At 39.0% G+C, this 24177-nt stretch overlaps 1 protein-coding gene and 1 non-coding gene across 3 annotated transcripts in view; both read left to right on the top strand.

Moving 5' to 3' along the window:
* Positions 1-9422, top strand: part of SH3BGRL (SH3 domain binding glutamate rich protein like) — a 98830-nt gene extending 89408 nt beyond the window's left edge. For both annotated transcript variants that reach the window (XM_016205126.2, XM_016205127.2), the window contains one exon: positions 8104-9422. In XM_016205126.2, coding sequence (XP_016060612.1) covers positions 8104-8136 — 33 coding nt within the window. In that variant the 3' untranslated portion in view covers positions 8137-9422. The remainder of the gene's footprint in view (positions 1-8103) is intronic.
* Positions 9423-18279: 8857 nt separating this feature from the next.
* Positions 18280-18352, top strand: TRNAK-CUU (transfer RNA lysine (anticodon CUU)). Its single transcript has one exon. It is a non-coding gene; the product is annotated as a tRNA-Lys (tRNA).
* The last annotated feature ends 5825 nt before the right edge of the window (positions 18353-24177 follow it).

Genomic DNA, 24177 nt, shown 5'->3' with positions numbered 1-24177 from the left:
AATTAAATTGCCTATATAATGAAATGTCTCAAAGCTATAAATTTTAAATATGCCTTTGCCAGGTCCAGTAGGAAGGAGAAATCAACTCAGGGTGAGGATTAAGAAATAAAATAGTCCATCTGGCATGGCTCAGTGGTTGAGCATCGATCTAGGATCCAGGACATCATGGTTCGATTCTCAGTCAGGGCCTATGCCCAGGTTGCAGGCTTGATCCCCAGTGGGGGGAGTGCAGGAGGCAGGGGATCAATGACTCTCTCATCACTGATGTTTCTATCTCTCTCCCTCTCCCTTCCTCTCTCTGAAATAAAGATATATTTTTTTTAAAAAGAAATAAAATAAATTATAAATAAATAGGGCATGCCCAGCCACCCTGCCCCCTTAAGGATCAGAGCGCCCTGCTGCCCTGACACCTTGACATATATTAGGCCTGGCCTGCCCCATCTCCTTGACATGTGGCCATCCTGGACACACAGACCCGCCACTCCACCCCACATGCCTGACCCAGCACCCTTGGTACAACTGCCCCACTGCCTTGATGGCATGTGCCCACCCCTGCCACTGTGACCCCATGGCCCCAGATGCACGAATCTGCCATCCCAACCCATTGTGCCTGGCTCAGTGACCCTGGACAACTGGTCCCGCCATTTTGCAACTGGCCCTGTAGCCATGGCCTGACTCTAGTAGACACAGCACCTGCCTCTGTGACCAGGCATATCTGACCCCACGCCCCTGGAAAACCAGACCCCACTGGAACCTGACACCCCCCCCCCCAGAAGCACATACCTGCCACAGTAACCCAGCGTGCCTAACCTGGCTCCACCTGAAGATCGGACCGACGGCTTAGACCTGCCATGACCCGTCACCTCCTGATGCATGGACTTTCCCCCATGGCCTGACTGGCCTCATCCAGCACTGTAAACTAATGGACCGCTAAAATGGGAAGACAAAGAAACAAACCTCAAATGAAAGAAAAGGAGGAATCACCAGAAAAGGAACTAAATGAAATGGAGACAAGCAATTTGTCAGATGAAGAATTCAAAGTAATGGGTATAAGGGTGCTCAAACAACTTCATAGAAACTACAAACAACTTAATGAGAAGTTAAGAAACTTAATGAGAACTACATCAGCATGAAAAAGATGTTGAAACAATGAATAAGAACCAATAAAAAATGAAGAATGACATAGCTGAAATAAAGTACCCTGGAAGGAATCGACAATAGACTAGATGAAGCTGAAGACTGAATCAGTGAATTAGAAGACAAGGTAGAAAAAAACATCTATTCAGAGCAGCATTTGGAAAAAATGATTAAAAAGCAGAAGAGTTTAAGAGAGCTTTGGAACAACATGAAACGTAACAATATCCACATCATAGGGGTTCAGAAAAAGCAGAATCGGAACAAGGAATAGAGAACCTGTTAGAAGAAATAATGATAGAAAAATTCCCTGACCTGGTGAAGGAAAAAGTCACATAAGTCCATGAAACACAAAGAGTACCAATCAAGATGAACCCCAAAAGACCCACACCAAGACACATCATCATTAAAATGGCAAAAATTAAAGACAAAATCTTAAAGGCTGAAAGAAAGAAACAGAAAGTTACCTACAAGGGAGCTCCTATTAGACTGTCAGCTGATTTCTCAAGAGAAACAACTCAGGCCAAAAAGAAGTGCCATAAAGTATACAAAGTAATGGAAAGCAAGGGACTGAAACCAAGACTACTCTATCCAGCAAAGCTATCATTCAAAATTAAAGGTGAAGTAAAGAGCTTCACAGACAAAAACAAACAAACAAAAATGTCTAAAAGAGGTTATTACTGCCCAAAAAGCACTGCAAGAAGTGCTAAAGGAACTATTGTAAGAAGAAGAAATAGAGAAAAATGAACACAGGCATAAAGAATAAAAATGTCAATAAATAAGAACCTGTCAATAATAACCTTAAATATAAATGGCATAAATTCTCCAATCAAAAAACATAGGGTAACTGAATGGATAAGAAAACATGACCTATATGTATGCTGTCTACAAAAGACCTACCTCAGAACAAAAGGACACAAAGGATGAAAGTGAAAGGATGGAAGAAAATTTTCCATGCAAATAGAAATGAAAAAAAAGCTGGGGTAGCAACACTCATATCTGACTAAATAGACTACAAAATGAAAGCCATAACAAGAGACAATGAAGGTCACTACTAAAAGGGTCAACCTAACAAGAGGATATAACCCTGGTAAACATAAATGCACCCAATATAAGAACACCCAAATATATTAAAAATAAAGAAAAAAACTTCTGGAGGACTGTAGAGGAGAGACTGATAGCAATACAATCATTGTAGGGGACTTTAACACCCCACTGACATTATTGGATAGATGGAGACAAAGACTGAACAAGAAAACAGCAATTCTAAACAGCACATTAGATCAAATGGATTTAAATGGCATTTACAAAACATTTTACCTGAAAGTTGCAGAATATACATTCTCCTCAAGTGCGCATGGGACACTCTCAAAGATAGACCACATGTTAGGACACAAATTAACTCTCTACACATTCAGGAAGATTGAAATCGTATCAAGCATCTTCTCATATCACAAGGGCATAAAACTAGAGATCAACTTCAATAAAACCCCCCAAAACATTCAAACACATGGAGGTTAAATAGCATGTTATTAAGCAATGAAAGGGTTACCAGTGAGATCAAAGAAGAAATCAAAAGCTTTCTGGAAACAAATGAAAGTGAACGCACAACAACCCAAAATCTATGGAACAGCAAAACAGTCCTGAGAGGGAAATTCAAAACACTACGAGAAGAAAAGCCCAGAGTAAGTAGAAGGAAGGAAATAATAAAGATCAGAGGGGAAATAAATGACATAGAGACTAAAAAAGCAGTACAAAAGATGAGTGAAACCAAGAGCTGGTTCCTTGAAAAGATAAACAAGATTGATGAACCTTTAGTCAGACTCATCAAGAAACAGAGAGGACCCAAATAAATAAAATTAGAAATAAAAGAGGAGAAGTAGCAAATGACACCACAGAAATACAAAAGATTGTAAGAAAATACTACAGCAGCTGTATGCTAAAAAGCTGGACAGCCTGGACAAAATGGACAAATTCCTAGAAAAATACAACCTTCCTTCCAAAACTCAGTAAGAATCAGAAAACCTGAATAGGCCAATAACAACTGATGAAATTGAAGCAGTAATCAAAAAATTGGCAGGAAACAAAAGCCTTGGCCCAGATGGCTTCACAAGGGAGTTTTACCAAACATTCAAACAACTAACACCTATCCTCCACAAATTATTCCAAAAAATCCAAGAGTAAAGAATACTTCCAAGCTCTTTTCACGAGGCCAGTGTTATCCTGATTCCAAAACCAGATAAAGACACTACAAATAAAGAGAATTACAGGTGACTATCCCTGATGAACATAGGTGCTAAAATCCTCAACAGAATATTAGAAAATGGGTCCAGCATTATATTTAAAAGATCATACATCATGACCAAGTGGGATTTATTCCAGGGATTCAAGGCTGGCACACTATTCACAAATCAAAAAATGTGATACATCTTATAAAGAAATTGAAAGACAAAAATCACATGATCATATTAGTAGATGCAGAAAAAGCATTCGACAAAATCCCACACCCATTTTTGATAAATACTCTCAGCAAGGTGGGGATAGAGGGATCATACCTGAACATAATAAATACCATATATTACAAACCTCTAGCCAACATCATACTCAGTGTGCAAAAACTAAAACCGTTTCCCCTAAGAACAGGAACAAGACAGGGTTGTCCACTTTCACCATTTGTATTCAACATAGTACTGGAAGTCCTAGCCACAGTGATCAGACAAGGAGAAAAAATAAAAGCCATCCAAATTGGAAAGGAGAATGTAAAACTGTCATTCTTTGCAGATGACAAATTGTACATAGACAATCCTAAAGACTACACCAAAAAATTACTAGATTTAATAAATGATTTCGGCAGTGTAGAAGAATACAAAATGAAGGCCCAGAAATCAATGGCATTTGTATACACCAATAATGAACTCTCAGAAAGAGAAGCTTAAAAATAAGACCAATCCCATTTACTACTGCAACAAAAAATTAAGATACTTAGCAATAATCTTAACCATGGAGGTAAAAGACCTGTATTCAGGAAACTACAGAATGTTGAAAAAAGAGATGGAAGAAGGTATAAACAAGTGGAAGAATATACCATGTTCATGGATTTGTAGAATCAACATCATTAAAATGTCCATACTACCTGAAGCATTCTATAGATTCAGTGCAATCCCTATTAAAATACCAACGGCATATTTCACACATCTAGAACAAACAATTCAAGAATATATATGGAACAAAAAAAGGACACTGAATAGCTGCAGCAGTCTTGAGAAAGAAGAACAAAGTTCAGGAAGCACAATACCAGATACCAAGCTATACTACAAAGTCACTGTAATGACACAGCCTGGTACTGGCACAAGAACAGGCACATAGATAATGGAACAGAGAACCCAGAAATTGACCCAAGCCATTATGCTCAATTAATATGAGGCAATAGCATACAATGGAGTAAAGACAGTCTCTTCACTAAATGATGTTGGGAAAATTAGACAGGTACATGCAAAAAAATGAAACTAGAACACCAAATTCCACCATACACAAAAATAAACTCAAAATAGATTAAAGATTTAAATGTAAGCTGTGAAACCAGAAAAATCTTAGAAGAAACCATATGCAGTAAAATATCAGACATCTCATGTAGCAGAATTTTCACTGTTATGCCTAGGACAAGGGAGTCAAAGGAAACTATAGACAAATGGGACTACATTAAAATAAAAAGCTTCTGCACAGCAAAAGATACCGGCATCCAAAATGTAAAGGGAACCCACTGTATGGGAGAACATATTTGTCAATGATGCATCTGATAAGGGGTTATTTCCAAAATATATAAAGTGCTCGTACAACTTAATAAAAGAAGACAACACAATTTAAAAATGGGCAGAGGACCTACATAGACACTTTTCCAAAGAGGGCATACAAATAGCTAAGAGACATGAAAAAATGCTCATTAATCATTAATCATTGTCATTAATCATCAGAGAGATGCAAATTAAAACAACAGTGAGGTACCACCTCATACGGGCCCAAATGGCTACCATCAGTAAATTAACAAATGACAAGTGCTGGAGAGGTTATGGAGAAAAAGGAACTCCTAGTACATTGCTGGTGGGAATGGAGTCTGGTGCAGCCACTATGGAAAACAATATGGAATTTCCTCAAGAAATTAAAAATGGAACTGCCATTTGACCCAGTGATCCCACTTCTAGGAATATATCCTAAGAAGCCTGAAACACCAATCAGAAAGAATATATGCACCTATATGTTCATAGCAGCCTTATTTACAATAGCTAAGATCTAGAAACAGCCCAAGAGGCCATCAGTAGATGAATAGATAAAAAAGTTGCAGTACGTTTACACAATGGAATACTACACAACTGTAAAAAGGAAGGATTTATTACCTTTTGAGACAGCATGGAGAGACCTGGAAGGTATTATGGTAAGCAATATAAGGCAGTCAGAGAAAGACAAATATCACATGATCTCACTTATTTGGTGGAGTCTAATGAACAAAATAAATTGACAAACAAAATAGATCCAAAGACATGGAAGCAGTCAACAGACAGACAGTTCTCAGAGGGAAAGAGGTGGGGTGAGAAGAGATTAACCAAAGAAATTATGTGCATATATGCATAATCCATGGTGTGGTGAAAGCCTGGGAAGTGGCCAAGTGATGGGAGGAGAGGGTTAATGAGGGGGATAAAGCGGACATCTGTTATACTTTCAGCATAAAGATAAAAGTAAGTATATAAATGAATAAATAAATAAATAAATAAATAAATAAATAAATAAATAAATAAATAAGATTGGAGATAAAGTACAGAAATAAATATACCTTTGCCTTTTCCTGTAGGCCTTCTCCACACTGAATCACTTGAGCAGAAATATTTTCCCTATTCCATCAGTTTACATTTTGCCATTAGCAACTGATTTTATATTGAACAGATTCATTGAACTCCAGCTCTTACTCCAAATTTGAGTCTGTGTTATTGTTTGTATTTTCACTAGAAAGCATTTACTAGCATTATTATCTGAGTTACTGTGAAATTCTGTTTTTTTGTCAAACTTCCTTAAAATTGCTTATTTTAGGCTTTGTGTAATGTAAGTCATAAGAAATGTTAGGTAACCCTTTTGTTGTTCAGAATAGTACAGATGTCCCTTTTCCTCCCCATTGACCCCCCCCCCATCCTGCCCCACTTTCCTCCCCAGTCCCTCACGACACCATTGTCTGTGTCCTTGGGTTGTGCATATACGCATATAAGTTCTTTGGTTAATCTCTCCCCTTCCATCCACCTGCTCCCTTCCATCCTTCTGAGATTTGTCAGTCTGATCCATGCTTCCATGTCATTGAATCATTTCTGTTCATCAGTTTATTAAGTTCTTTAGATTCCACATATAAGTGAGATCATGTGATGTTTGTCTTTCTCTGCCTGGCTCATTTCGCTTAGCATAACATTCTCCAGGTCCATCCATACTGTCCCAGACTGTACAAGATCCTTCTTCTATGCAGCTGCATAGTATTCCATGGTGTAAATGTCCCAAAACTTTTTTAATCCACTCATCTACTGATGGGCACTTGGGCTGTTTCCAGATCTTAGCTATTGTAAATTGCACTGCTATGAACATAGAGGGGCATATGTCCTTTCTGACTGGTGCTTCAGGATTCTTAGGATATACTCTCAGAAGTGGGATCACTGGGTCAAAAAGCAGCTCCATTTTTAATTTTTTGAGGAAACTCCATACTGTTTTTCCATAGTGGTTGCACCAGTCTGCATTCCCACCAGCAGTGTACCAGGTAACTCATTTTTGGTTAAACAAGTTAGTAAATCCCAATTTAAGTCATTGATTTCAGTACATATTTTAGGAAGTGTTAAAAGGAGGATAGTCTGTTTTATGTGACAGTGTCTCTCTCTTCTTCAATTAAAAGTAGCAGTCATTCATTCATTTGTTCACTTAAGTATTTATTGAATATCAAGCACTGACTTGGCCTTGATGGTGGGGCAAATACAGAGAATACATCCTAGTCTCTGTTTCAAAGTTTTTATTATCTAATGAGGGACATGTATACAGATAATTATACAGCATATATGTCTACACATAATTATAATTTAAGACATATTATTAAAAAAATTAAAAAGATATATTATGACAAATTCTATACTACTGGTTTGAATAAAGTGCTATAGGTGTCCAGAGGAAATAATCATCTATTACTAGTAAGGAGTTTGGGGACGGGATCACAGAAGACGTGACATTAGAGCTGTTATGGATTCCAAAATACTGAAGTTACACTAAGGCATCTTTTATAGAGATGGCAACAGGAACCACTGCATTGGGATGTACCTGCACATGGTGGTAGTGTAGAGTAGTCCCCCCTTATTCATGGGGGATACATTAAAAGTGCATGCCTAAAACTATGGATAGTATTGAACCTTATATATACTATTATTTTCTTATACATACATACCTATGATAATGTTTAATTTATAAATTAGGCACAGTAAGAGAGTAACAACAAAAAATAAGAATAAAATAGAATAATTAAAACATGCTGTAATAAAAGTTATGTAAATATGGTCTCTCTAAAATTTTATTTTACTGTACTCCCCTTTTCACTTAAAAGGAACACTTTATGGCTTCTCTTTAGCATATTTGAACTGCCAGCAATAATACTATTTGGGGGGGGATTATTAAGTAGAATAAGGGTAATTTGAACACAAGCACTGTAACACTATGGCAGTTAATCTGATAACTGGGACATCTACTAAGTGACCACCAAGTGGGTATAGTACATAGTGTAGATATGCTGCACCAAGGATGAGTCATATCTTGGGTTGGACAGTCTTTTCCGAAGGTCACTTTCTGTTTTTAAATTACTATTCTTAGTGATTTAAGCTAATGTAGTCCAACCAAAATATACATGGGTGTCTGCTTTGTGATATTTAAATCTAACTGTTTTGTTTGTTTTTTTCATTTCAGGAAGCAGAAGCGCAAGCAAAGCAGCAAGCATGAAACTTAAACATTCTGCCTTAAGCATCGTGGAAAAGGAGTCTCCATTGTTTTTATAAAATAACAAAATTATCTTGGCTTCAAAAGAAATAGGCTTAGTGTTGAAATAATAGATTAGTTGGTGTTTTCGCATGCAAACAATCAAAATGAATACATAATTAAATGTGAATGTTATGATGAGGAGAATGTGAGATGAACGTAAAATTTTAAGTAGATGTCATAGAATAGTTTTGTTATCTGCCAGGGCATTTTGTGTACTTCAATGATTTTTAAAAGCAAACACTTGTGTATTTTGTTGGTATTATTATTGCAGCTTAAGTATATCTGTAGCTCTACATTGAGGAATTTCAAAAGGGGAGAGAGAATCTGTCTTTTGTTTCCAAATTGCCTCATTAATTTTAGGGAACAAAAACATGTATCTTTTTTATGTGACATTATTGTGACTAAAAAGTAGTTGCAGGCAATTTTTGTGATATGGAAAACACTGTAATTTCCTATAGTAATTATAACATTCCCATTCTTTTGTAGTTGAAACTTCTATGTACTGAACTACAGGTTTTTCAGGATTCTAAATGTAGCCTTTCTTGCACATTTAAGTGATCAGAACAGATAACCTCCCACAAAAAAAAAAATGCATTCATTTGACAGATTTCTTGCTTAACTACACAGCTCTGATGTAATCATATTTCGAAGTTGCTTGCTGCTGTGAAATATGCATATGTATGTTATGGAAGTGGGATGGTAAGTACATTTAAAGAGGCAACCTTTTGTAAAGAGCTCAGACTTTTAATTAACTGTTATAAAATATGTCAACATTAATTGCCTAAGTCTGTTTTTTGGGGGTCTTTGCTAGCAGTATCTTAGTAGGTTCCCCCTTTTAAAACAAATTGTTATCACAAATGCCACTATTTCGCAGATATTTGACCTTTGTATTTCATCATGGCCACATATTGTATGAATACATTAATCTAAGTATAGAGAGTATTTTCTATGCCTCTTTTCCAGAGAATAGCACAAGCATCAATTTTAAAATGTTAATTCTAAAGACTTCTAAGAAGAAAAGAAATATCATCCTTAATTACTTACCCAGAAAATATACATATTGTGCTTTAGTTCCACACTACTTTATTAATAAAACACCTTTTAAAATTATGTTATCATTGTCATTTGATGTATTCAGGTATGTGCTCTGTGCTAAAATCAACATATAATGAAGACATGGCTTTGTTTACTGTGATTCAAACTTGATGTTATGATTGAAAATAAACTCAATACTTTTAGAAATATAATTGATGAGTTCCTGGAGTTTCTAAATAGTTTAATAGTAATTTTAGATGAGTAATGCACGTTTTTTTAGAGAGATAATAACAAAGAAAGCAATTTGAATGCAATTTCTAAATTTCCATTTTAAGGTCCTGAATTTTTCAATACACACTGGAGTCAAAGAAATATTCCATTATTTTGTGTACAAAAATATGCTCTGGAGAACTCTAGAGAACATGGAGTGCTTTGTAGTAGATTCTGGAAAATGTTCTAAAAAATTGGTCAATATTTTTTCCTGCGCTTTATTAAATGCTGATGATGCTACTTGCAGTATTCTGTGTAGACATTTTTACTTTTATTTTAGTATCCAGTAAGTTAACACTGTCAAAAACAAACAGTCTTCAAAAATACGTGACCTTTTTGAGATGTTTGTATCTACTAGATTATACCTTACAACTAGCATATATGTATATTTAAAGTAAAAGGTTGGATTGAGTCTCCCTAAAATGAAATTTTTCATCTTGTCAGCTGAGCACTATATGTCTGGTAGATACAAGAAAAGGAAGGGAAATTCTGATTATTAAAGTGAGTTTTATAAACAATTTTCACAAAATTTACCTGCAAAGTATAACTGGCTAATTGTTATATAACTTTTGGCATCTTTCTGTGTGTAACTCAGACCTAATATTTTATTTTTCATTTTAGAAGTGAATTGCCCTTAGGAATATATGACCTTCAGGAAGATGTTTATTTTCCGCAAACAATGCAAATTGGTTGTTGATTGTAGCGTTAAATGCCAACATTTCTTTGGGAATCTGAGTGTACAGGGAAACAGAATTTTGAAATAGAGAGTGTTAATTATTTGCTTGGGAAAGTCTAAACATAAAGAATTTTGTGGAGTCAGATTTAATTGCATATATTCCACTTATTCAGCAAAAGGAAAAAGGTTCACATGGATTTTATTACTCAGCTTTGGATGTTGAAAATATAGAAAGATTGACATAAATCTTATTTTTTTCCTGAGTAAAATAAATTTTTTCTTTTGAAAAATTCCAATAAAACTGAGTAAGGGACACTCACATTTGATTAATTTGAACCTTCTGATTTTCCACCCCTGTCTCCCCCACCTCATCTCTGAATATTATCAGTCATCTCCTTTCATTAAGCAAACAAAAATTTGAATTTCTATTTAAATAGTAACCATACTGTTTATACAATTATTACTTTAGCATAATTTCTTTTTTAAATTCTTTATTGATACATAATTCACATACCATATAATTTAACCACTTAAAGTGTACAATTTGAAGATTTTTACCATATTGTGGGTTGTGCAACCATCACAATTTAACTTTAGAACATTTCATCGCCCAACAAATAAACTCTGTATTCATTAGCAGTCACTCCCCATCTACCCCTCCCTCAGGCCTATACAACCACTAATCTACTTTCTGTTCCTATGAATTTACTTATTCTGAATATTTCACATAAATGAGATCATACTATATGTGGTCCTTTGTGACTGGCTTCTTTGCGGTAGCATGTTTTTCAGCTTCATCCATGATGCAGAATGCATCAGTACTTCATTTTTTATGGCCAAATAATAGTCCATTATATTGATATAACCATCTGTTGTTTATCTATTAACCAGTTGACAGACATCAGGTTGTTTCCACTTTTGGGCTATTATGCATAATTCTGCTATGAATATTTGTGTTATTTTTTTTTGCTTCAAATTGTGTTTTTAGTTTTTTTGGAGTGTATATATAAGTCATATGGTAGTTCTATGTTTAAAATTTTGAGGATCTGCCAAAATTTTCTAAAATTGCTGCACTATTTTACATTCCCACCAGCAGTATATGAGGATTACAATGTCTTCATTTTCCGGCTGACAGTTATCATTTGTCATTTTGAATATAGTCATTTTAGTGGCTGAAAATTGGTATCTCATTATAATTGTGACTTACATTTCTCTGATGACTAAATATGTTGAGCATCTTTTTATGTGATTCTGATTATTTGTATAACTACTATGTAAATATATCCTTTCAAATACTCTACATTTTTAATTGGGTTATATTTTTATTGTTGAATTTTAAGTGTTCTTTATACAGTATATTCAGAAAACAAGTCTTGCCTGGCCGGGTGTAGCTCAACAGTTGAGCATTGACCTAGAATCCAGGAGATTGCAGTTCCATTCCCGGTCAGGGCACATGCCTGGGTTGCAGGCTAGATCCCCAGTCAGGGGCATGCAGGAGGCAGCCAATCAATGACAACTCTCTCATCATTGATATTTCTATCTCTCTTTCTCCCTCTCCTTCCCTCTTTATGAAATAAAGATATATTAGGGAAAAAAAAGAAAACGTCTTATCAGATATATGATTTACAAATATGTTCTCCCATTCCATGGATTGTCTTTTTCTTTTTTTCTTTTATATTTCTTAAATTTATTTTTTTCCATTACAGTTTACATTCACTATTATTTTGTATTAGTTTCAGGTGTAGAGCATAGTGGTTAGACAAATCATATAGTTTACAAACTGTTCCCCATGATATTTCCAGTACCCACCTGGCACCATGCATACTTATTACAGTATTATTGACTATATTTCCTATGCTGTATTTTACATCCCCATGAATATTTTGTAATTACCAATCTGTACTTCTCAATCTCTTCACCTTTTTCAACTAGTTCCCCAACTCCCTTCCTTTCTGGCAACCATTGGTCTGCTTTCTCTATATATGAGTCTGTTTCTGTTTTATTTGTTTGATTATATTGTTCTCTATATTCCACATATAAGTGAAATCATATGGTCTTTGTCTTTCTCTGATTTACATATTTCACTTAGCAAAATACCCTCCAGGGAGGTTGGAGGACTGGGTGAAAGAAGTCAAGAGATAAAGAAGTACAAAGTGGTAGTTACAAATTATTCATGGGGATGTGAAATACAGCATAAGATATATACTCAATAATATTGTGAGGGAGAACAACATGGCAGCAGATTAGGTAGAAGCTACACTGACCTTCTCCTAGGACCAAAGTAGAATTATAACTAAAATATAGAAAAATCATCCTGAAGAACCAACTGAAGACTAGCTGGAGAGAAACCTTATAACCAAGAACTTAAAGAGGAGGCCACATGAAGACTGGTAAAAAGTGTGGAGGCATGAGAAGGCTGGATGGGCTCCCACAAGCAGCAGTTGAAGTTCTGGAAGGATTCTCAGCTGCAGGGAATTCCTCTGAGAAGTCTGGGCTTTAAACCCCAAACCAGGTTCCACAGCCCAGAGTGCCAGAACTGGGAAAGGTGTCCATAACATCTGGCTGTGAAAAGAAGCAGAGTTTATGTCTGCCAAGGAGAGATGGCTGGAAATGCAGGTACCCTCTTAAAAGTGGCAACAAAAAGTTTCATGTGCAGTCACTCACCTTGGGCTCCAGCAGAGGGAAGGCAGAGTGGATGAGAGCTATGTGAGGAGATTCTGGGATTGGTGGCTCTGGGAGAGAGATGAGAGGACAGCTTTCTGGATCCCTGTGCTGAGTCATTCCCCCATACTGCAGAAGCCGTCTTTCTCAAGTAGACCATTACCATCCAAGCAACATTAGCCTGAGGGAAAGTAATAGCCACAGACTTTGGGATCCCTCACAGCCACCCTGTGAAGATTAAGCCCTGACTACAGCCTGAGGTTCATTAAGTGACTGAGACTGACAGCCTGAAGGCAGAGGCAGATCCCTGGGTACTTTGAGTCTTTTGCCTGATCTGCTTCTGGACCCAGGGTTGGTAAAAGCAGAACTTAGTGCACAGCTTGGTCTTTCTCACACCCACACATGCCCAGCAGAGGGAGATAAAAGCTATGCATCATTGATAGCTCCAAACAGGTTGCTCAGGGCCAAGCACAGACAGTGTCTTACATTGGCCTGCAAGAGAGTCCATCTGAAGAGGTCAAGACCGGTACACCCAGTGGCCAGCTTCAGACAACAGAGCAGGATCCATTAAGTTTCACAAGCAGCATATCCACAGGCAGATTTAAAAAAATATATCTTTATTGATTTCAGGGACATTATTATTATTTTTAAATATATCTTTATTGATTTCAGAGAGAGGAAGGGAGAGGGAGAGAGAAACATCAATGATGAGAAAGCCTTTATTGATCAGCTGCTTCCTGCATGCCCCCAACTGGGGATTGAGCCCACAACCCGAGCATGTGCCCTGACTGGGAATCAAACTGTGATATCCTGGATCCTAGGTCAATGCTCAACCGTTGAGCCACACCCTGCCAGACATACAAGCAGATTTTGGCAGGCACAAACCCTGCTGAGGTGAATTTCAATTCATGTGATTTGCACGTGCACAGCAGTCTGCCTACTGTGTTGTGATTTGGGTCTCACTGTCAGCCAGCCTGAAGGTTGAGCTGATGCACAAATGGGCAAAATAGGGAGACAAAGAAACAGGTCCCAAATGATAGAACAAGAAAATTTTCCAGAAGAGCTAAATGAAGGGGAGGTAAGCAACTTATCAGATACAGGGTTCAAAGTAATGATTATAAAGATGCTCAACTGCATGAAAAAAGATATAGCAACAGCATGAAAAAAGCTATAGCAACCATAAAAAAAGGACCAGTCAGAAATAAAGAATGCCATATCTGAAATAAAAAATACAATAGAAGGAATAAACAGCAGGTTCAATGAAAGAGAATCAAATCAGTGATTTGGAAGGTAGGAAAAAACACCCAATCAGAGCAACAAAAAGAAAAAGGACTCAGAAAAAGTGAGGATAGTTTAAGACTTTTGTGACAACAAGAAGCATAACAACATCAATGTGATAGGGGTACCAGAAGGAGAAGACAGAGAGCAAGGGATTGAGAACCTGTTTAAAGAAATAATGTCTCAAAACTTCACTAACCTGGTGAAAGAAAAAGACATACAAGTCAGGTAAAACTCAGTTAATCCCAAACAAGATGGACCCAAAGAGGCCCACACCAAGACACATCATAATTAAAATGCCAAAAGCTAAAGACAAAGAAAGAATATTGAAATCCTCAGAGAATCTAGGAAGTCAGTGATCTACAAGGGAGCTCCCATAGGACTTCCAGCTGATTTCTCAAAAGAAACATTTCAGGCCAGAAGAGATTAGCATGAAATACTAAAACTGAAGAAAAGGAAGGACCTACAACCAAGGCTGCATTATCCAGAAAGGCTATCATTTAAATAGAAGGAGTAATAAGAGCTTCCCAGACAAGGAAAAGCTAAAGGAGCTTGTTACCACCAAACTGGCATTACAAGAAATGTTAAGGAGCAGAAGAAGAAAAAGAAAAAAAAAAATCACAGAGGAAAAAAATAAAATGGCAATAAATACACACCTATCAATAATCATTTTAAATGTAAATGGCTTAAATGCTCCAATCAAAAGACATCAGCTAGCTGAATGGAGAAGAAAACAAGATCCATGCATATGCTGTCTTCAAGAAACCCACCTCAGAATGAAAGATACACACCAAATGAAAGTAAAGGAAGGGAAAAAGATATTTCATGCACCTGGAAAGGAAAAAAACAAAACAAAACACAAAAACCTGGAGTAGCAATATCGATATCTGACAAAATAAATTTTAAAACCAAGGATATAGTATGAGACAAAGAAGGACACTATTAACAATACAGGGATCAATCCAACAAGAGAATATAACTCTTGTAAACATGCACCCAACATAGGAGCACCTAAAAATGTAAAGCAAATCTTGATGGACATAAGGGAAAGACTAACCATAATACAGTTATAGTAGGGGATTTTAACACCTCATTGACATGAAAGGGTAGATTTTCCAGACAAAAAATCAGGAAGGAGATGGTGACCTTAAATGACACACTACATCAAATGGATTTAATCGATATCTTCAGGGCATTCCACCCCAAGGCAGCAGAATATACATTCTTTTCAAGTGCACATGTAATGTTTCTAGACTACATGTTAGGGCACAAAACAAATCTCAATAAATTTAAGAAAATTAAAATCATATCAAGCATATTCTCTGGCCATAATGTTATGAAATTTGAAATCAACCACATGGAGGATTAAAGGTGGTGGCAGACTGAGTGGAAGCTACACTGACACTCTCCCAGGACCAAACTGGAATTACAATTAAAATATAGAAAAAACATCCTGAATAATCAACTGCAACTGAAGATGAGCTGGAGAGCACCCTCATAACCAAGGAGAAAAAGTGACTGCTAGGAAGTATGGAAGCACAAGAGGGCTGGCTGGGCTCCCACAGGCAGCTGAAGGTCCAAAGGAATATCTCAACTCTGGGAGGTTCACACTGAGGACTGTAGGGCCTAAACCCCAGGCTGGGCTTCACAGCCAAGAGCACCAGAACTGAGAAACGTGCCCACATAACATCTGGCTGTGAAAAGCAATGGGGTTTCTGTCTGCCAGAGAGAGAAGGCTGGAACTGAAGGGACCCTCTTAAAGAGCAAATGCACAAAGTTTGGTGTGCAGCCACTCACCTTGAGCTCCAGCAGAGGGAGGGCAGAATGGACTGGAGCTGTGTGAAGAGAATCTATGCTTGTGGGCTCTGGAGATTGAGTTCAGAGGGCACCCATCTGGATTCCTCTGCCCAGTAATTCCCCTATACTGCAGAGGACATCTTTTTCAAGCAGACAATTTGCTGCTTTTGTCTGGGGCTGGGAGAGAAATTACCCCACCTGGCTGGAAAACCTCTTGCCCTACCGTAAGGAGTTTCTATAGCCTGAGGCTCATTAAGAGAATCAGATTAATCAGCTGCAGGCAGAGGCAGAAGTCAGATTGCTTTGAGTCTTTGCCTAATCTGCTTCTGGACCTGGGCCTTGGGAAAGCAGATTTTGGTGTGCATCTTAGTCCTGTCCAACCCCACTCAGCCCCAGCAAAGGAGACCTCGAGCTGACAGTTGTTGATAGCTCCAAACAGGGTACTCAGGGCCAGTCACACACAGCGTCTGACATTAGCATGCACCAGAGACCTCCAAAAAGACTGAGATTCCTGGTAGATCTACTTAATATGAAGCATGTAACCCTCATTTTTCAATCATGAAGCATGTGACCCGCATTTTTAATCTGTCAACCCTGTTCTATAACCCTGAACAAACAGTTACACACTAGTGCCAGGAAATAGCCAACTGTAACTGTTAAACAATACTTGTTTTGGCTTCTGTACATTGCTTTCCTAGGTTCCCACCCCTCTCCATGCCAACCAGGATGCAGTTTTGCCTTTATATTCTCCCTGTGAAGACTGTTCAGGGCTGCAAGTCTGTTTAGGGTATGAACCCATTCATAGGCGCGGGCTAAATAAATTCTAAACCTTCAATTTGGTCTCTGTGTGAATTAAACTCATGAAAACTGGGTATAAAATTTGGAGGCCCCAATGAGATTAACGCTAAATTTATCCAGGCTCCTGGGCCTCCGTGACTGACCCGCTGGGGAACTTCCCGTCATGGGGGGGTACCCCCTGATGATGATGTCCTAGGGCCCCGCAAGGAGGACTTCTCCCCTGCAGGTCAAAAGCTGATGCCCTTTAGCCATCTATCAGTTTGGAATCTCTCAGGACACCTCCAGGGGTAAGAAATAATTTTATATTAATTTCAAATTATTCTCTGGTTATTTCCTGGTAAGACTAGTCTCTGGATTATCACCAATTGGGGCCAGGTGTGGCTGTTCTAACTGTGTGACATTCCTCTTTAAGTCGGGACTCTGACAGGGGAATCTGGTTGCCAGAAGAGCTTAACCTCTCCTGGTTCTGGTCCTGGTCCCTGACCAGGTTCTGATTTTCTGTTTGTCAGGGGAACTTGATCACCTCCCCTTCGCCGGACATATGTTTAATAGGACACTCTGGGAAAAGGGAAAAAGTGCAATAGCCTCTGAATGAGTGTGAGAGTGACTGTATTTGTACTCACACGGCAATAGCTACAGGACTTGAGTGGGCCCTAATCCGCCTCCGTAGTCGGCTGCAATGACATAATGGTGACTCAGCTTTGGCTGACCAGGTTCGGGGTTTATAGGAGTGCACCTTAGTCAAGGCTGAACTAAGGCACCGCAAGGCAGCAGACAGACAGGCACCTGAGAGGGTCCCTTCGTGGGCTTCCCTTCCCTTTGTTTGTCTCCGACGCTAATACCAGGCACACAGGAGGGGCAGAAGAAATTATTGTGGTCTTGATGTCTAGTTCCTTTTTACAGGACATTCTATCTCCCTTTGTATCCTTTATTTCATGTATATTAGAAGATATTTCATGGTTTAGTCCACCATCCCTCTATGTTGAGTCCATTTTGTCCTGGGTCACAGACCTGGTGTTCCAGGGCAGTCTCTGTATCTATTCCCCCCTTAAGACTCAATTCTTTACTTTCCTTCTCATTTTCTGTCTCATCCTGCCCGAAGCCTGACTAATATTTTTTTTAGGACGGCGTCAGGAGCCCTTCTCATTCTTTTTCCCCTGGCTGCTCTACTTGTCTCAATTAGTTTCTCTCAATTAGTTTCTCTATGGGTGGGGGCAGAAGAGGTGGCTGCATGGAGCTGCCTTCCACAGGCTGGCTGGGCCAGGCTGAGTCCCTAGCGCCACAGTAAAGTCGGGATTCTGCCTCCGCAGGGCCAGCTGCAGGGCACCTCGGCGGAGGAGGCTGCTGAGCCCCAGATCATGGTCCAGTCTCACTAGACCTGGAACCTGGGGCCCATGCAGTCGCTGGGCGGCCTGCGGGGAGTGGGCCGGGCCCTGGAGTGGGGGAAGGCTCCCCCTGCCCCAGCAAGTCCCACCGCCCCTCCCTCCCCTGCCCTTTCCTACACACCTGCCCAGGGAGGTTGAGAATTGGGCATAGTAAAGAGACTTCAGCTGGTAGTGATGAGAACTCTGGTGCCCGAAGTGCAGCTTGCCCGGCTAGCTCAGTCGGTAGAGCATGAGACTCTTAATCTCTGTGTCATGGGTTCAAGCCCCATGTTGGGTGTCTCCCTCCCCTCATCAGACCCGCAGTTCCACCTTAATGGCCATGCAGGAGGCACCATCATCTTCTAGCGCCATTCTCCCCTTGCAGGAGGCCCCCCCTCCATACGGGGACTCAAGGGGAAGATCCTCATTTCTTGTTTACATTCCCTTCTCATCTAATGACCTGTATAACTGAAAAGCCCAGAATTCCCCTTTTTCAGAAAAGATCGCAGGCCCTTATTGGGCTACTAGAGTCTGTGTTTCGTACCCATCATCCCACGTGGGACGATTGTCAGCAACTTATGTGAAACCATTCAAGTTTAGATTTGGGGACTAGTAAAGGAATCAACATTTCCTATTGCTTTTTGGGGTAAAATACTAATTTAAGATTATCACTCAGAAGTCAGTAGATTTACCTGTTGAAAGCTAGTGAATCTGGTTATAAGCATCTAGTCAAGAGAGGGATTAAGAACTAGTTTAATGTCCTAGAACCACTTAAACCAGTAATATGCCAATAGCATGATACACTGCCAAAACAAAATGTGAATTTTCCTTACAAAATAGTCACAGTTTAGTAAACAGAACAGTAGTGAATGTAGAAGGAGCATTAGGAGCTATTTAGAATGAGACCGTGTCCTCAAGACCCCATTTCTTATATGCAGTAGATAGGTGAACTGCAACAGATGTGCCAAAACCATTTTTTATAGAAACAACAGTATTTAGTGGCCACAGAATAGCTTTCAAAATACATTTTTGAATTCTAGCACTACACAAGCTATTCTGACAGTGATCTGGCCTCAAATCATCCCTGCAAGCTTGCTTCAAGTAGAAAGCTATATAATGTAAAAGTTTTTGAGTACCAAAGAAAGAAAAAACCATGTAAATATATAATAAACTTATAGCATATGTAAAGTTTTGGTATTCATCTTACAAAAACAGAGTATTTTAGTATGAATTCGCTGAATGTAAGACCATACAGTCTTTTTTACACAATAGCCTAATTTTAAAGGTCTGAAATAATTTGTTTTTAAAGTTTGCCCTTGTGCTAAAGTACCAGTATATGTATAACTGATATAGTTGTAAACTATATTTCAAAATAAATCATAATATAATTAGTTTTATATAACTATAACTGAAAAAATTTTGTAGGCTGCTAAAACATTTGTAAAATACAGTATAGGACTATTTTGATTTTTATTCCTTAAGAGCAAAGATTAACTGTTCAAGGGTCCATCCAACTTTAAAAATTCATACTGCCTTTGAACAATGTTTGTAGCCTATGATACGAGTATATGTAATCATGCCAGCGTTGTTTTTGTGCTCAGAAAGTGCAACCAGGGGACCACTTATGCAAAAGATGTAATTTATTGCATAATACCTTGATAACATGTTTACCTACCTTAAAAATAAATGTTAAATACAAACTTGGGCTAATCCTGTGGCAGAATGAGGGCTGATAGGCAGTCTTGTAGTAGGTTATAAGGGTTTGTTGTGTTCCCAGATTCCAGGTGATGAGATTGATGCATCATCGCATCATTAGAAGACCCTGCCCTACATTCTGGCTGACTGCAGACCAGTTCAGATAGGGAAGATTGTACTGTCTTCTCTTTGTTTTTTTGTTTAAAGAAAAAGAAAAGAAAAAACAAAAACCTTGACTAGGCTTGTTCTAGAGACACAGTGAAAACTGGACAGTCTTTTGCCCCTGACTCTCCTGCAGGTTTCTCCAAGGCTCTGCAGGATACTCAGGCTAAAGTACATCATCAAGTTCACCAGATTCTCCCTCTACCCTCTTCGGACCCTGTACACCCATTCTAACCTGTGGACTCGGTGTAGGTTAAAACTCACCTAAAAAACGGACTACAACCTACCTGGAAAGGGCCCTTCCTCATCATTTAACCATGCTTACAGCAGTCAAGGTCGACTGCTTCTCCACCTGAATCCAGCACTCCTGCCTCAAGTCAGCAGACTCCAGCTAGACATCCCAGCCGACTGGCAACCTGCTCAAGATAAGACTAAAGAGGGGAGATTCTCTTTCTTAATATCTATAACCCTTATTTATCTCATTTGGTCACCGGTATCTGTATCTAAGGCATCCTACTATTGGGAAGTCCGAAATGGCATCTCAGGGGCGGTCCTAGCAAATTACATGGACCCAGGCTACAACTAGAATCTAAACCAGCATGCTATCCAAATCAATCTGTGTGCCCATTCTAAGAATTCCCTATGCTCCATACCCCAACAATCCAAATCAGGGTGTGGGTATTGGTCCCCAGAGCATAGCCTACAATCTACTGACTTTCACCTATGTCCAGGGAAAGGCCCTGTCAATCCCCAATGTTTATATTCCTCACATTACTTCTGTCCCAGCTAAGGTTGTAAAACCCTTGCCACCTGGGAGAGAGATAGGGACAAATTCCTAAAACTTTAGAGGACAGCAACACCCACCACCTGTGCAGTAGGACAGTGTAACCCACTTTCCCTCCAACCCCAGGATAGAAGCCACTTCCCTTGGCTCACAGGCTGGACTTGGGGAATCTGGCTCTATCTAACTACGATACTAGGACTCTCCTCACCATCCAAAAAAGACCTAACCTCAGCCTAAATCTCCCTCTCATTGTTCCAGGGAGGACCCCCCCTTTTTCTACTATAACTGGGGGTGTCTTGTATGTACCCCATACATAGAGTTGTTTTGTGCTAAGAGCCTGACATCCTGGGCTGGGAAAACCCTCTCCCTGGGACTACATGCTATTAGTCGGGTCCTCCTCTGTCCTACATTAACCCCTCTTGCCCTTTACCAAGAGGGACTGACAGTCCTCCCACAATCCACTTACTCACCTCTGTTACCTGGGCTTTCTGTTCATGCTAAGGTTAGGGCTTCATAGTAGCCGGTGCCATCAGTCTGTCTCTCACCAAGTAGTGTGAGCTAGGCCCTCTCTGGAGAAGGAAATTGGGTTCCCCAAGACATGTAACCAAGCTGGGGCCCTGCCCGCAGGCTAGGGGATCCCAAGGCAGGTGCTGGGTGTGGAGGCTACAGGGAAATAGACTACTCAAGAGACAGAACAGAACCTCTTGTGGAGTACATGCCCCTCACTCACTCACACACCTCACATCACCCTGCTTTGCCCCAGAAGATGGCTGGTTAGCCAGAGATGGGTAAGACTCTTCAAGGAAGGAACAACCTAAGACAGGCACAGTCGCAGAGGGGTCAAAAGAGATAGGGCAAAGACCCTCACCCCCCAACTTTATAGGGGCCTGAAACCTCACTCCTTCTGAGGGAGCTCTCCTGCCCCCATGGCTGCTTTGCTTCCCACACCCAGCTCAAATTGGAACCCAAGTAGCAGACAGACCTGGCCAACAGCAGCTGCCTTCTTGCTGCAACAAGGATTTATATCCCATTTTTATCTTAGACCACAGGGAAAGGGTCACCTGAAGGAAAGAGCTATGACAGGAAAAACTTCCCATTCCTGTAACACCACCAGGACCCTCTACCCCAACCTACCTAGGAAAACAGTATAGGGCTACTAATCCAGCACCCACAGAAGTACCCCTACCCTTTCTTATACTCACCCTTATCATAGGTCCCTGTCTCCTTAACCACCTAGCATCCTTCATTAGAGATAGAATTAACTCTGCAAAGCTAAAAGTCCTCAGAACTGAGTATAATTATATACTCTTCGAAGAAGAATTAAGGGTTTAATTATCATCATAATTTACAAATAAGAGTAGGGAATGAAGCATGTAACCCTCATTTTTCAATCATGAAGCATGTGACCCTCATTTTTAATCTAACTGTCAACCCTGTTCTATAATCCTGAACAAACAGTTACACACTAGTGCCAGAAAATAGCCAACCATAACCGTTAAACAATGCTTGTTTTGGCTTCTGTACATTGCTTTGCTAGGTTTCCATTCCTCTCCATGCCAACCAGGATGCAGTTTTGCCTTTATATTCTCCCTGTGAAGACTGTTCAGGGCTGCAAGTCTGTTTAGGGCATGATCCCACTCATAGGCACCGGCTAAATAAAATCCGAATGCTCAGTGTGGTCTCTGTGTGAATTAATCTCATGAAAACTGGGTATAACAAATACATACAAACAAATCCAAAAAGGCAGCCAAAAAGGGCAGACAAAAAATCCCCAAGTAAAAGAACAAGAGAAGCCTAGAGAAAAAGAATTAAATGAAATGGAGATAAGCAATCTATCAGGTATAGAGTTCAGAATACTGATTGTAAGGCTGCTCAAGAGCATGAAAAAAAGTATGAAAACTATGAAGAAAATGAAGAACGACACAGCAGAAGTAAAGAATACATGGGAAGGAATAAACAACAGATGAGAAGCTGAGGGTCTGGTCAGTAAATTAGAAGGCAGAGCAGAAAACATCACTCAATCAGAGATCCAAAAAGCAAAACCAATTAAAAAACAGGAGGACAGTCTAAGGGAGCTGTGGGGCAACATGAATGGTAACAATATTCCCATATTAGGAGTGCCAGAAGAGGTAGAAAGTAAACAGAGGTTCGAGAACCTTTTTGAAGAAATAAAGGCAGAAAAATCCCCTAACCTGGTGAAGAAAATTTTACACAAATTCAAGAGGCAGAGAGTTCCAAGCAAGAAGAATCCAGAGACCCGTGACCAGACACATCATAATTAAAATGCCAAACATTCAAGACAAAGAGAGAATATTAAAGGCAGATATAGAAAAGCAATCTGTTACCTACAAAGTAGCTCCCATAAAGCTGTTGACTGATTTCTCATCAGAAACTCTACAGAACAGAAGGGAATGGCATGGAGTATTCAAGGTAATGCAAAACAAGGATCTAAAACCAAGACTACCCTATCCAGCAAAACTCTCATTCAAAATAGATGGTGAAAAAAAGAACTTCCCAGACAAAAAAAAAAAAAGGCTAAAGGAGTTTATCACCACCAAACCAGCATTACAAGAAATGTTAAAGTAACTGCTGTAATTAGAAGTAGAAATATATATAGAGAGAAACATAGGCATAAAGAATTAAAATGGCAACAGATAAGTATCTATCAATAATAACATTCACTGTAAATGGATTAAATGCTCCAGTAAAAAGACATAGGGTGACTGAATGGATCAGAAAACATGACCTAAATATATCCTGTCTACAAGAGACCACCTCAGAACAAAAGAACCACACAGAATGAAAGTGAAGGAATGGAAAGAAAATTTCCGTACAAATGGAAATGAAAAAAAAAAAAAAAAGCTGGGGTAGCAATACTCGTATAGGACAAAATAGACTTCAAAATGAAGATAATAATGAGAGGAAAAAAAAAGTCATTCCATAATACTAAAGGTATCGATCGGACAAGAGGCTATAACCCTGACAAACATATATGCGCCCAATATAGAAGCACCTAAATTTATAAAAAAGACTTCTAGAAGACTTTAAGGGAGCGATAAACAGCAAGGCAGTCATAGTAGGGGACTTTAAACCCCACTGACTTTACTGGATAGGTCTTCCAGACAAAAAATCAACAAGGAAACAGTTACCGTCACTGACACACTAAATCACATGGATTTAATTGACATTTACAGAACATTCCACCCCAAAGCTGCAGAATATACGTTCTTCTGAAGTACACACGGGACATTCTCAAAGATAGACCAATGTTAGGACACAAAATACGTATCTACAAGTTCAAGAAGACTGAAATGATATCAACTATCTTCTAGGACCACAATGGCATGAAATTAGAAATCAACAACAATAAAAACACTAAAAAACATTCAAACACATGTATGATAAATAACGTTTTTAAACAATGAGTGGGTTACCAAAGAGAACAAGAAAAAAATAAAAAATTTCCTGGAAATGAATGAAAA

Source organism: Miniopterus natalensis, chromosome X (assembly GCF_054644295.1).
Source record: "Miniopterus natalensis isolate mMinNat1 chromosome X, mMinNat1.hap1, whole genome shotgun sequence".
NCBI lineage: Eukaryota > Metazoa > Chordata > Mammalia > Chiroptera > Miniopteridae > Miniopterus > Miniopterus natalensis.
This window is presented reverse-complemented; position numbering and strand designations above follow the sequence as displayed.